At 39.4% G+C, this 15,331-nt stretch overlaps 1 protein-coding gene across 1 annotated transcript in view; it reads right to left on the bottom strand.

Annotated features, from left to right (window-relative positions):
- Positions 1–509: 509 nt before the first annotated feature.
- Positions 510–15,331, bottom strand: part of NEMP2 (nuclear envelope integral membrane protein 2) — a 28,111-nt gene continuing 13,289 nt past the window's right edge. The window contains exons 3-9 of the mRNA XM_006147818.3: positions 12,206–12,434; positions 12,003–12,075; positions 10,791–10,884; positions 9,844–9,958; positions 6,590–6,815; positions 2,823–2,999; positions 510–1,793 (exon numbers count right to left, since the gene is read on the bottom strand). Of these exons, the coding sequence (XP_006147880.1) occupies positions 1,670–1,793; positions 2,823–2,999; positions 6,590–6,815; positions 9,844–9,958; positions 10,791–10,884; positions 12,003–12,075; positions 12,206–12,434 (1,038 nt within the window). The 3' untranslated portion in view covers positions 510–1,669. The remainder of the gene's footprint in view (positions 1,794–2,822; positions 3,000–6,589; positions 6,816–9,843; positions 9,959–10,790; positions 10,885–12,002; positions 12,076–12,205; positions 12,435–15,331) is intronic.

The following is a 15,331-nucleotide window of genomic DNA, read 5'->3' as shown; positions in this document are numbered from 1 at the left end:
TGCTCTTATTCAACAATTTAGAAAGGCTATCCTGAACTTGGCTTGGGAAAGCAACAGTGCCAGAATTCTCTTGTATGTCCCTCTGCCATAATAAGTCTTCTGGTTAAAGGGGATTGTAAGTTCATTATGCTCTTATCATAGCAAAAAAGCCTGATGCAATTATTAGAGTTATTAGCAAGCTCTAACTCTTAGATTTGTTTTGCCATGTTCAAATCTTTTCTCAGATCTATGTTTAGGCTCCTTTCCTCAGCATCAATGATCACAGTCCTTTGTTTCACTTCATTGTTTAACACAAAAAGTCAAAAAAAAAAAAAAGATTTGCTCTCTGCAAAAAAAAAAAAAAAAAAAAAAAATCACAAGACAGCAGGTGGCATCGCGGTTACATCACTGGGCTCTCATATGGCCAGTTGTGGTTTGATTCCCAGACCCAGTGGCTTGAAACTCATGCCAGGTATGTGTGCATGTGTGCCCAAGATCCCAAGAGGAGAATGGAGAAGGAATTTTGGCATGGCCATCCCCCCTGTGAGGGTGATTTCTCACTTTCCTTCTCTCTGTTTTTCTGTCTCTTTCAGTGAGTACATACATCCTCTGGCAAAAACTTAAAAAGAAAAAAATAGAGAGAGACTCAACTCAAAATGTCACAAATGTTTAAAATGCTTTCAATTTCAAAACATAAAAAATATATATTATATACACATATACACACAAAAATTAGAGAAATCTAACTTCTAACCCTATGTATGTATATAAAAATCTCATCAAAATCTTAAAATATAATCTTATAAAATGTTTCTCTTTATCACAGTTATTAAATGGCTATTTGGCCATTATTAAAAAATAAAATAGTCACCAAGATTGTGAGACCCAAGGCTATAGAGAATTGGCTCCTCATCTTAAGTCTACAGAGGTCTTCTACTACCTGAGAAATAGGACACAGTAGGGCTGAGTTACCAGTGCTGCCTATAGTTTTGCGGTCTTGAAACAGTTATTTCATCTCTTCAAATCTCAATTCTACCACGATTAATTAGCGTTTTCTAAAAAACTTGTTCCAAGGACTATTCACTTCATCAAAAAGTGTTCTGCGGTCAAATTAAGACAGAAACTGGTGCACACAATTTCTTCCCCTGAAGAGATTCACAATGTTCACTGGTATCATTAAAGGCTCTGAAAAGTCCTGCAGTATATTTAACTCTGTATCAATCTTAGTTGACCTCAGATCCTTTTACACTTATCAGCAGCTCATGGACTATCTTTAGACTAGTCTAGAGTATCTCGAGCCTCTTCCTGCACTTAGATTGAGGGAATGTAAGGACAGTAATGCAGAATCTTCTGACCAATGTTCAGAGAGAATTGAGGGAAAACTTGCTATCTTAGAGTTGACAAGATACTTATTCATGTCCTGGCTCCTTGAAGAACAACACAATTCCCTTTCTTCTAATGACAGTCTCATCCAAGGAGTGGTAGAGACTCTTTCACAGCATCTTGGTGTCTGCCTACAGAGCAATACGTTTCAGAACTTCCCGGAGGTAATGCTATTCAGTGTAGGTTAGTTTTTTTCTCTCCTGATGACTTCTTTTTCCAATAGCAAATATTTTTGCCATGAGATCCTGCCTAACTTTACCAGGATCCCTGCCCTTTACCCACTTCCTTGTCCAGCATGAAGTAAATGTCAGGCGGTCCTCAGGTTAAATAGCTGCTCTTCTAAGAAAGCACCTCCGAGGCCATACTGTTCTTCATGCAGACTAATTTCTTCAGGTGACAAGTGGCTTCCTCCAAGAACAAAGTCTGCAAACCTAATAAGATATGTTTTGGTTTTAAGCACAGTTAATGTTAGCACAGAAAGTTCATTTGGAAGATAACATGTCCCCTTGCTACTTATTCTCTTTCATTAAATTTGACGTTGTGTCAATAGAGGATGGCATTTACACAGTGGGTGTAAGAATGAGTTTGGCTTACGTGATCCTTCTAGAGAGAGCTATTTAGGGAATGGGTAGAGAAGTAGGAGGACAGAGAAGCATCAAGTGCAGCCAAATGTGCCCACTCCTGTTTTCTAATTCCTTCTCTCTCTATTAGTTTCTATGTTTCATTCAGTAATCATTTTAGTGTCAAATACTTTCCCCCCATTGATTTTAATTTGAGGGCAGTATTATTTGGATAAAGTTATGAAGAAGGGAAAGCAGTAATGAAAAATGTTGGGGCAGATACATCTGTCTTGATGAGCTTTTAAAATAATTTCCCAAGACTAGCAGATGGCATAATGGTTATATCGCTGGACTCCAATATAGTCGACCGTGGTTCAAGACCTGGGCCTAGCAGCTTAAAACTCATGCTGGGCCCATGTGCATGCATGCCCAAAATTCCAAGAGGAGAATGAAGGAGAGGGATTGTAGTATGGCCATCCCCACCTGGGGTGGGGGTGGGGTGATTTCTCACTTTACATCTCTCTGTCTCTCTGGTGAACGCATGTGCCCTATAGAAAAAATCTCTCTTAAAAAAATAAATAATTTCCCACACCAGAATAATGAGAAGCAAGTCACACATCCCATTCTGCTTTTCTCCTCCTTGTTCGGAAGTTATCAGACCCACATTTATTCTGCATTAGCAGTTCTACTGTGTAACAATACATTAGAGTACTGAAGAAATTAGCCTCTGAACAAACTCCTCATCACTTGTCAGCCAGGGAAGCAATCTGTTTCTAACCAGAAGTGCCTATATTGATCCAGCATGTTTTCACAATAATTCTAACCCAAGAACAACACAATTGTTGGAGAATCCCACAATAACCCCAGCTGCTATGGTCCAAACAGCTGAGCAGAGCTTACTTTTTAGGAGCATAGAGTCTAGAGATGGCCAGCCATGCTGGGAAGTCAGGTCTGCGGCAGGCCTGGCGCAGTTCCTCCAGAGCTCTGGTCGTTTCAGCATCCGCTTGTTCCCTGTATTCATCTTCAGTGAGATACCTCACTACCAGCTTTTCTGTTGTAAACCATGGCTTCATTTTCCTAAAACAGGTGGCATTTGGTTGCTAGGGTTCTGCCCAATCCAATCCTTAAGATTTACAAAAACACATTTCTTAGACAGTAACTATAATAGTTCTTAACTTTTGTTCTATCACATCTATACTTTGTTATTGTTATCATGACTGAGGCATAGGGCCTAAGAGTACATTTCCCTGCTTCCTAGACTATCATAAATAATGTTCTAAGGCCTTTGAGAATCAATTTCTTTTTCTTTTCTAAAAAACTTTTGCCAGAAGCTACATGCGTGAGGGAGAGGGGAAGAGAGAGAGAGAAAAAGTGGGAAAGCACCCCACCCCCACCCCATGGAGCATGGTCACACTGCAATCCTTTTCCCATTTTTTCTCCTTTGGGATTTTGGGCACACACCCATTTTTCAGGGCCAGGACTCTAAATGTGCTGTTGGCCACATGAGATACAATGGCCTTAGTCATCAGGCTACAGGCTGGCCTAAGAATCAGTTTCAGATAGAGATGTTCACTGTACTTTTCTTCCTGGTCCCAATTAAATGTCAGACAATTAAAAGTCTGGCTCCCTCGTGCTTGGCCTGCTAACTTTAGGGGGGCACTGGTAGAAGCCAGCCTTTGATATATCCTTTTAGGGAGCAGAACACTCACCACTTTCTAGACCTAGAAGCTCGGAGGATTTGTGGGATGTCACTTCCACCTAGTGGTGGTGGTTCTGACTAATCCTAGGGAGAAAGAGTGAGGACTGAACAAAGGTCTTTTGTGTACACTACCTTCCTTCCCTTCACACTAAAGGGCTTGTGATTATAATTTCATTTTGCCAAATAGGAGAGTCTTCAATCTCAACGGATATAGATTCTAAAAATTTAGAAATCTGAGAATCTCATAAAAATGATAATACTAATAAAGTTCAAAAACATTCATGTTACATTTATCAATGAATTAAAAATGTTCTGAGGCAGTTTTAAGTTGAATTTAGCCAAAAATTTCCAAATCTAAATAAGCATCAGAATTACCAAAAGGTTATTAAAACACATCAATTTTCTTGAAAGCTGAGACCTAAAATAGCTTTTAAAAATCATCTCCGGGTTGATAAGCAGAATTAAAGAATCATAGATATTAATTCCTTCATTTCCTTTTCTGAATACCTAACTGCAATTTTTCCAGAGGATAACCCTGGACTCTGAGTCTGAAGACTGGGTCAGAGTTCAGGTTTTGAGGTTTACTCACTGGGTGAACTTGGGCAATTCCTTATTTGTTTGAAAAAAAAAAAAAAAAAAGAAAGCAATAATGTCTATCTCATGAGATCCCTGTACAGACTGAGAGATTTTGTGTAAAGTTCTTAGCACAGTGGGGAGCCTATAGTAAATGTATAATATGGATAATTATAGCATACCAGTTAGTATTAAAATAAATACAAACAGTTCTTTGAAAACCAGAAAGTACTAGATAAAATCAAGGTATTTTTCTGTGGCGTATCATTTAACCTACAAGGTCTCATTTTATTAGGTAGTTCTTCATATCATTATTCATTAGCAAAATGTAAAGTTGACTATTACAAACACACAAGTGTAGAAAAGAATTGCCATCACAGGTGACAGAACACACTCTGCTCCTGGCAGGGCAGCTGGGTGGTTACAGGGAAAGAAGAAGGACTCCTGTCCTGGACTCCTCAGGCCTAGATCTGGCAAAGGGACAGGTGTCTGGGGCCTGGGCCCTGTGCAGTGGCCAGCCTCCTGACAGGGAGACATTTGGCAAACCTAGACACTGTCTTCCTCCAGCAGATGGGCAAAGAGAAACCATCAGAACCTCTTTTCCTCTGCCCTACTGCCTTTCAGCCTCCCCAGCACAGTGCAGGTGCCCCTTCTGTCACTGGCACATTTTTAACTCTGTGGCATTTCCACATGCAGTCACCAGAGTCTCTTTCTTCATAGCCAGTTTCACCTCCTAAACATTCATTAACTCCCTCCTTCAACATTTATCTCTCTCCAGGCCCTCATGAGCTCTTGCCTGGACCACTGCCGTGTCTGATGACAGTCTTCTGCTCTAGGACCTGCCCCGTAGACCCACCCTCTATACCAGAAGAGGACCACATCCCATCAGCCAATGAGTATTCTTGGTTTTTAATTGATTTTTGCTTAGTGAATGTATTTGTTTTTAATCAGATAAGCTTCCAATATCTAAAAATCACAAGAATTCCCACTGTAATCATCATGTACTTTTTCAGCTTTTCTAGAAAACAGGAAGATCTGGCAATGCAGGACCCGTATTCCCATATGGCAGCAACCAGCCCAAGCTGGGTAATAGAACAAGGCTACACTGTAGACTTTCCTGCAGTCCCCATGGTCACCCCACTGCCTCACCCCTGCATAGCAGCTCTCACTATAGTACCTGCCTGGGCCCTGAGCATTTGGAAACATAGCTCCTGCCTAGGCAGTCAGTGAGCTAATTACAGCGCCTAATAGTTCTATACACTACCTGTGCACAGGACTGGGGTGGCCTCCTTAACTTGGCCTGCAATGTCTCCATGACTTGCATTGATAACACTGCCTGACTTACAATGGTACCTGACTATCAGGAGCGCTTGCCACATTTATTCATCTGGCTATTTTGATTCCCTCTTTAAAATCTGACCCAGTAATATCTCCTCCAGGGGAGTTTTTCTGAACACCCTCTCTCCCCCCAGTCCCTGATCAAGCCTCTATTTTAACATTGAAGATACAGACATGTATGCCCATGTCTTAGGAAGTACACCTCAGAGGCATGGAACATTTCCAGATCTGCGTGCCTGAGATGAAAACATATGCTCAGACTCGATGGCTGAAGGGAGAGACAAAGCTGTGACAATATGGGTTACTTCATCTTTCTTTCTGTACTTTCAAAGGTGGGTTATGCCTTAACTTAAACCCTAAGAGAAAAGAAAACTCTAAATATAAATAATGCCTTTCAATGATTTATAACTCATTTCTGTGTTTAACTCTTTTTTCTTTTTCTTTTTGAGAGGTTTTTGCTATAGGGTGCATGCCTCGCCAGACAGACAGAGAGAGACAGAGAGACAGAAAGCAAGAAATCACCCCCCCAGGGGGGATGGACACACCGCAATCCCTTCTCCTCCATTCTCCTCTCGGGATCTTGGGCACGCAAGCACATGCGCCCAGCGTGAGTTTTAAGTCACTGGGTCCAGGACGCGAACCGCAGTCAACAACATGGGAGTCCAGCGACATAGCCATTATGTTAACTGCTGGTCCCTGTGTTTAACTCTTATAAGCACAACTAATACCACTAATGCAGTCTTGGCTCTAATAAAATAGAGGATAAAAATAGAAATTTCAAGTAAGTTTGCCCCTGATTTTATTGAATTCTGGGGGTGTTCTAAATATGTAACAATCAATGTACACCTCTGAAAGACTGATAAAAACTAGAAATAAAGATGGGACCAGATGCTTGAAGCTCTCTTTCCTCCCCTTCTTCCTGAGTGAAATCATATCAAATGTAGTTAATTATGAGTTTACAGATGACCCATCCAAAATATCCCCCAAAACGATAAATAAAATCAATGTTCAATATGTCATATTGTTGAGTGTACTAGTAAAAACAATGATAACGCACCACCTGATGTAACTGAAAGCTTTCAGCGGATAGTACAGACTCTGGGAGCACAGGAGGAGCACCATGACTGTATAGGCAAACTGAGGCACAGCCACACCAGCGTAGACAAGGACCAGGGAGAGGACCCGCAGCGTCCACATCAGAAGACTTCTGTTCCTGTCGTCAACGAGGGGCCCATGTGTGTAACAGACGGCAAAGCTGAAAAATCCAACTACCAAAACATAGACTGGAAAAGCAGAAGATAAAATAATGTAAATCTGAACTAAGTGCCTTGACTTAATGTAAGAACAGATCTTAATTTTTTTCTTCTTTTTCCAATGAGTAAGGTTTAAAAAAAAAAAAAAAAAGGTAGATAGGGCTATTCTTCCCATAGCAGATAGTAGGCTGATCTTTCTAATAATCTGGGATGTATAATAATGATTAATATAAAGTCTTATATGGGCAAATCTTATAGTGGTGGTTTTGGTCAGGAATGTCACAGTGAATCACAATCCTACAAACCCTATTGTTTATTTTTACCTTCTGTTACAAGAGGAAAATGTAACTTTCCAGTAGAGAGATCAGGCAGTCACCCTCCCAATACAGTGTTCAATCTCACCACGACTAATGATAGAACTATAAATAGGGGATATTCCGTGGTGCCTGTGTTTCGCTCCTGTTGTGAAGGACACTCCTGTGTACTTCAAGGTGAAGGACACATCACCTCTTAAATATTCCATCACAAAGTGTTTGATTTGTATACAAGAAACCTTCAGATCTAATTTCCAATTTACAGGAAACATACCGGAGCCAGGAATAATTTAAATTACACCACAAAAGGGTCATCAGATAAATCTGGAAAGCACGTATTCTTAAGGACAACAGGGATGGTTTCTTCAGCCTACTGCTACTATGATAATAAGAGAAACTGTCATGGATTAAAAGAGATTTACAGGACATACAGATGCAAAACATGGCTCTAGACTATATCTTATTATATAAGCCAGCCATCAAGGATGATTGGGAGATTTTTAACCTAGACAGGAAAATACATGATTTTATGTAATTATTAATTTTTTTAGATTGAAGAGTTGATTATATAGAAAAATGTTTTTTAGAGATGAGTGGTAAAGTATTTAGGAGAGTATACTATGATATTTGTAATTTTCTTTAAATATACTTTAGCATTAAAATGAGGGGGCAATAGGTGGTATAGTGGTTAAGGTACTGGACTCCCACCTAACCAACCATGGTTTGAATCCTGGACCTGATGGCTTGAAAATCATGCTGGGTGTGTGAGTGTGTATGTGCCCAAAATCCCAAGAAGAGAATGGAGGAGAAAGGACTGTGGCATGGCCATCCTCCCTTGGGAGTGATTTCTCAGTTTCTCTCTCTCTCTGTCTCTCTTTCTGGAAAGTGTACTCCCTACAGCAAAAAAAAACAACAAACAAATGAACAAAAACTAAGTAATAAAAGGACAATGAGCCAAAAAACATGAAATTTTCAAATAGAACAAAAAATTAATTGCTTTTGTTTAGGGAAGGGTAGACATACGTAAATTTCATGTTAAGGATTAGGGAAAAAATTAACTTTCCCATTGTCCATTAATTCCTACTTAAAACAAGCAATTTTTAAAAATTAGAACACAAAACAAGAAAAACATGATTTTTTTTTAGTTTTTCTGTTTCTAAAAAGTCGAGTTTTAATTAGTCATTTATATTTCAGATTGCTAACCTTTCATACTGAATACATTCAGAAATAGAGTCACACTTTAGAGAAACTTTTCTACTACCAGTTAGATGTGGTTAGAGCTTAACCACAATGCAGAAGTATGCATAGTCAAAAGGAACAAATACATTTTTTGCCTTTTTGTTCATTACTATAAAAAACAAATATGTCAAAGGGAAATTGTCTAAAATGAGATCTTAATTAACTGAAATAACCAACTGTTGAAAAATAAACAAAATGCTATTTTTAAAATGAGGGCTCTGCAAAATGTTTGAGGAAGACCTGGCCAGTGGTGTGGTAGTTAAGATAGCTGGATCTCACAAGGCCTTCTTTGGGTTTGAATCCCAGACCCAGTGGCTTGAAAAACATACCAGATGCATGTGCATGTGTGCATACCCAAAAACCTGAAAGGAGAAATGGAGAAGGGACTATGGAGTGGCTATCCCCCATAGGAGGTGATTTCTCATCGCACATGCTCCCTCTAGTAAAAAGATAAAAGAAAAAAAGGTTCATGGAAAATGTATATTATGAAAAAAAAAAAAACTATGCATGGATTTTTAAATATTTTTGCAGGGCCAGGTGATAATGCAGTGGTAATGCAACTTGACTCACATGAGGAAGGTCCTGGATTTGCATCTTGGGACTTCCCTGAGCATCCTGTTCAGGTGCCTGTGATCAAGACTGGCTAAGCCTGGGGTAGGTTTTGGGGATGCTTGTTTAATCTGTCTCTCTCTCTCTCATGGAATAAATAAATAAACTTAAAGGGGGAAAAGGGCACTGGTGGCATAGTGGTGAAGGTATTAGACTCCCACATGGGTGATCATGATTCGAGTCCTAGACCTGGCAGCTTGAAACTCATGTTTCATGCATGTCAGTGTGTGCCTAAAACCCTGAGAGAAAAATGAAGGAAAAAGATTGTGGTGTGGTCATCCCATCTCAAGGGTAAGTTCTCACTTTCTGTCTCTCCAGCGAGTGCACATGCCCTACAATAAAAATCTCTCTCTCTTTCTCTTAAAGAAAAAAGGTACTAAGAAACTTTTGTAGGTGAAAACATATCTTAAAAAAATGTTTTCTGGGGGGGTCGGTAGGTGGTGTGGTCACCCACATGGCTGACCATGGTTCAAGTCCTGGACCTGGAAGCTTGCTTTCTCGCTTTCCTTCTCTCTCTGGTCAACTTCAAATTAAATAAATAAATTAATTAATTAATTAATTAATTAAATAATGACAATAAATAAAAATAAAAGAATTCTTTTTTAAAAAAATGTTTTCTGGCACAAAATAAGCAAAAAAAGTTCATACTTTAATTCCATTTTCCATGAACTTTCTAAAGTTTCCTCATAGCACCTCTCCTTAGTTCAACATGAAAATTTACTGAGTCTTTGGAAATGTCATGACACATTTTTGCGTAGTAAAAACAGAAAAGTACGTCATGACTTTTCCGAAGACCAACAGATGCTGAAGAGAAACAATGTCAAAAAAGGCCCTCTAGTTGTATTTTCAGTTTTATCAATAACAGAATGTACTTTTTATTTTTTACATTTACCTACCTAATACATATAGTCTGTTTTCATACCACAGCCACTTCAGATCTTCCATCAACTGGCATACAACATAAACTGAGGCAAACCAACAACCAACCATTAGAGCCCCAAAGGTGCTATACTGTATGCGGAAGAAAATAAATGACACGTTTTTTGTTCATTCACTCATAAAAAATAGAAGCAAACAAACCCACTCTACTAGAAACTTCTACACCAAACTGAATTGAAGTCAGTTTAAGATACTCGCTAGAGTCTTTGTACTCAAGGTATGGTCCATGAAGCAGCAGGAGCGACATCACCTGGGAGCTAGGATGAATGGCAGACTCTCAGGCCCTACCTCAGGCTGCTGAATCAGAATCTGCCTCTTAATAAGATCCTCATGGGGCTTGAATTTACATTACAGTTGAAGAAACACTGTATAAAGAATAAATTTATCTCATAATAGTGCTTGTGTTGCAAGCTTTACTCAAGAGTAACTGCAATATTACCATCATGAATTAATATATTCTTTTAACCTCAACTAAGTTCAGGGCATCATTTTATTGAAGGTGTGTTGGGGAATGACTAATAATGAAGAACCCCTCAGATATAGCAATGTTGTTATTCAAAACTCAGTGCTTCAGCATCATGAGATTCCTAAGCTCTGCCAAGGTTAAAGGAGTTTTCATTCAATATAGAACCAGCCTTCTGTCACTGAAGAAAAAACACTTTACCTAGAAAATACAAGCATCTCAAAAAAAAGAATCACCAAAACTTAAAACTGAGTAAAGTCTACCTATATTAATAAGTAAAAACAGAATCTTCCGAAAAATATTCATTTTAAAGTCAGTTTACATAATCAAGAAACATGGTTTGAATTAGAAACTATCATAACAGAAATTGATTCTGATTCATTTTTCATGTCTATGAGAGGATGGTTTCTACTTTTATTCATCTGCACATCATATACTTACCTTTGGAATGTACCTTTTCACCAATAGCAGGACAAAGACTAGTGTCATTAGAACACCCAGCAAGGTCCCTGAACAGTAATAGAAAATAGGGCTCCTGTCAAGACAAGCAGATAAAAGTCACGTAAATGCCAAGTAGCACTTTCAGTATAATAAAAACATGTTTAACCTGGCGACAATAGCTGTAAAGAACACTAAGAAAGATAAACTCAAATACAAGCTCTAATTACATTCTGTAGTCTGAAAAAAATGAATTGGGTACTTGAAATTTATGATTGTTGGACACTAACTGAAAACAGAACGTTTGAGTTATCGTGTATATTCAGAATTTGATCTAACAATAATTACTGAGCAAGCATCATCCTGTAGCGGGCACTTGTCTGAGAGCTTTATGTACACTCACAACAGCCTGTGAAACAGCTATCCATGTCTAAGTGTTATAGAAAAGGAAAACAAGTCACCAAGAAATTCAAAGACCTTCCCCCAAGGTCTTCTGCTAACTGGAGAATTCAAGATTGCAGCCCTGCTCCTCTGAGTCCAAGCTGTATTCTTCATGTATGTATTGCTTTGTTTATAAAGATCATGTATTACTTGATTATGCTATAAGGAAAAGCTCAAAAGTGAACAATGTTAAGAATGGTAGAAAAATGTTGGGTTCTAACTAGCATAAGCAAGCTAGGAACTAAAATATTGGAAAGAGATTCCTTTTCACAAGAGAAACTATAAGGAACAAAATATTTGAATAAAATATTTATCCAAAAGTCAAAGATTGGTTCAACCCAATGCTTTATATTAAAGCCACAAATCCAGGAAGGCAGTTCTGATAAAATAAGGCATCTGGCATCAGAAAACCTAAGGATAAACCTCAGCCCTGGTAAGAACTACTTTTGTGAAGATGGATGCTGGTGTTCTCACTTATAAAAAGAAAAGATTACAGAGCTCACATGGTTGTTATGAAAATGTAATAAAGTATGTTCACTTACAAAATAAAACTGTATGTGAATACTTTCTAACACATACACAGTATGTTAGATGAATTCCTGTTACTAGCTTCAAGGTTCTTTCAAGCACTGTCTTCAGAACTATTGTTTGCAAAACCTAAAAGTAAGAACTACAAATACACGGTATATAGTGTGGAAATATTTAGCATAGGGTCAAAAACTACCTATACTCCTTTTGATTCACAAAGTCAAAGATGTAAAACAGAATACTTACTGACTCAAGGCCCTTGCATAAAAAAAAAGGAAAACGCCTGCCACAGAGATAAGGAGGAGTTTGAAATCCACAGCTGGAGATAAAAAAGACACAACAAATAATTTGTGTCAATGTAGTGTTGGCGAAAGATGAAAGATGTCAATTTACTGAAATATTATTCCAGAAAAACTGAATTCAGAAAGCCAAGTATAATACAGACTTACTGTTGCGATTTATGCTTATCTTATAGATAAACAGCCTGACAGGCTTCACAGAGAAGCACACGGTCTGCCCGTATGGATTGATGACTATGGTTACTTCATTAGAGTCCTTTGGTGTCCAAAAGTTATGAATCATACATTTGGTAAAAGATAAAATGGTTTCTGGATACTGGCAATTATGTCTTTCTGTGATATATACAATACTGAGCAGGCCCGGACTGGTAATTTTCACCTGCAAAACATAGAACAAACAAATCTATAAACACAGAAGTAAAGATATCTTAAAAGCTTCTTAAATAACGTGAGCAGAGAAGTAAAGAAAGCCTGAGATTGACTGAGTTGAGAGCACTCAGCATAGCATGGTCTTTTTCTGATCCCAGGGTTGGACTTTAGAACTGTGTTTAGTCCAAACACACTGGACCACAGACATGTTTGAAAGTGGATGTTTCTTTCCCTGTGCCATGATTGATTTAACTCCCTCTTCTAGCAAGTTACTGTGGCTAATGAAGATGTAAAAAAAGATGAGATCGACAGCAATAGGTAGCAAACTATGCGCTTATAAACATAATAAAAATAGGTTTTAAATCTTCCCCATTGTCTACTGTGATTAAAAAAAAAAAGTGTTTCCTTGCTCTGGATCAGCCAAGCATATGGAATTCAGGCTTCTCTTACCAGGCCTGCTGAAGAAGGTCTGGAACCCAACCTCAGGTCCTATGCAGGTTGTACAACAAAGTACTAGCTGGAGGTCAAGCAGAGGGTTATAATTCTGCAGCCACCTTGTCCCTCTGTCTCTATTCCTTTTCTTTGTCCAAGAGTAGGACAAGCCAGAAAAGGGGGTGAGAGCACCGCTCTGAATGTCGAGCATCAGGTATTGCCCACTCTCTACCAACCTGTCCCTCATCTCTCTTTGACTATGGCTCCTGGCTCACTGGGGCTCTCTCTCCAATACTACTATCATTCTTGCAGATTTCGGTATAACAATATACACATGAAGAATCATCCCAGTGCCACTCAGTTCCTGGAACTTCTCTCCTCTTCTCTCCTCTTACCTTTCCCTCCACCCCCAACTCAGGTAACCACTCCCACAGCAAACCCCCACCTTGTTGGTACCAAACTACAGCCTCTCCATATATTGTTTTGCAGTTGTTCTACTACCTGACCTTTCACCTTTCCATCATGTCTCCTTTACCTCCCAGGCCCCACCAAAGATCTGAGTATCTTTTCTCTGCTCCTTACCCCTTGATTCTCTTGGTCCCTTTTTACCCAGCCAAGTTCCACGATTGATCATTACACACCATGCCCTTGCATGTAAGCTTGACTCACTCCTTTGCATTCCTCTAGCTTTGTCACGTTTCCTGCAAAATCCTAAACTCAAAATCCCCCAAACTCTCCACATATTCTACTCGTGCAGTTGGTGGCACCACCAAATGTGCCCGGAGAATCACAAAGTGATCTCACTTCAAAGCCATGACTGTGAACCTGAAGTGAGACCTAAAACCTACAGTCACCCAGACCTCATATCCCTAGCCATTCATTCTTCCACTCTCTTTACCAAGTGAGTTCAAATTTCTCCTCCTCAATACTTCCACACCTCCTCCTCACTCTTGGCTGATGGTTCTTCCTACTTCGCTGAAAATGGGAGAAGTCAAAAGTGAATGTCGACCTGGCTCCTGTCCTCATTAGCCACCCACCTGTCATGTGACAGGTACCTGTTCTGCAGGCACATGGTCTGCTTCCTACCTGTGATGGGGAAATTTCTGCCACAAAGTAAAGAAATGTACAGGCTCCATTAAAAGCAAGCCCCTAAATTGCTCACTGGATCCTATCTACCTTTGCGCACTCAAGGACGTCCCACCAGCACTTCTTCACTCTCCACTAGCTCATTCCTATCAGGATGCAACATTGCTCTATTTTCCATTTTAAAAAAGAAAAAAAAAATCTTCTATGGGCTTCACTTCCCCCTCTAGCTATCACCCATTTTGTTGCTTTTCATTGCAATAAAATTCCTTCAAAAAGTGGCCAATACTGATAGTCTCCAGGTCCTCTCCTCCCATACTCTTCAACCCACTTCAATCAGGCTTTCATCCCCAACAGCTGCCCTGACAAGGTTACAAGAACCTCTATGTCACTAAATCAAATGTCAATTAATTCCCAGGCAACTTATCTGATCCACCAACACTACTGGGTACTGCTGTCATTCTCTCCTCCTGGTTACACTTCCTACTCAGGGCCTCCTGGACATCTCCTTCTTTACTTGACGCTTCCTCTCTCTCCTGTGCCAGCTCCTTTCTTCTGCCTGACCTCTTTTTTTTTTTTTTTTTTTGAGAGTTTTTTGCTATAGGGTGCATGTACTTGCCAGAAAGACAGAGAGAGACAGAGATATAGAAAGTGAGAAATCACCCCCCCCGAGGGGGATGGCCATGCCGCAATCCCTTCTCCATTCTCCTCTCAGAATCTTGGGCACGCATGCACATGCGCCCGGCGTGAGTTTAAGCCACCGGGTCCGGGACTTGAACCACGGTCGGATACATGGGAGTTCAGCGACATAGCCATTAAGCTAACTGCTCGTCCCCTGACCTCTTAATCTAAGATAGGCCCAGTTTCAGTCAACGGTGCTCTTCTTTCCTCCATCTAAACTTACTGCTCAGTCTCGTGGTTTTAAGTGCCACCTACACAGTAGCTTCCCTTATCTGAGGCTTCACTTTTGCAATTTCAGTTACCCGTGTCAACCATGGTCTGAAAATATTAAGTGGAAAATTTCAGAAATAAACTATTCATAAGTTTGAAATTGTGTGTCATTCTGAGTGGTGTGGTGAAATCTCTAATTATCCTACTCTGTCTCTCTCAGGACATGAATCATCCCTTTGTCCAAAGTTTTTTTTTGCTGCATATGCTACCCACCTGTAGTTGTCTTGGTTATCATATCAATAGATCACAAGAAGAATGCATACAGTACAATTGCTTTTTCAAGACAGAGAGAGAGACCATATTCATAACTTTTGTTGCAGTATTTTATTACAATTGTTCTATTTTACTATTTTAATTATTATTTTATTATTAGTTATTGTTAATCTCTTACTGTGCCTCACTTATAAGTTAAATTTTATCATAAGCGTATATATGTAGGGA

This window comes from Tupaia chinensis, unplaced genomic scaffold (assembly GCF_000334495.1).
Source record: "Tupaia chinensis unplaced genomic scaffold, TupChi_1.0 Scaffold000225_1, whole genome shotgun sequence".
NCBI lineage: Eukaryota > Metazoa > Chordata > Mammalia > Scandentia > Tupaiidae > Tupaia > Tupaia belangeri.
This window is presented reverse-complemented; position numbering and strand designations above follow the sequence as displayed.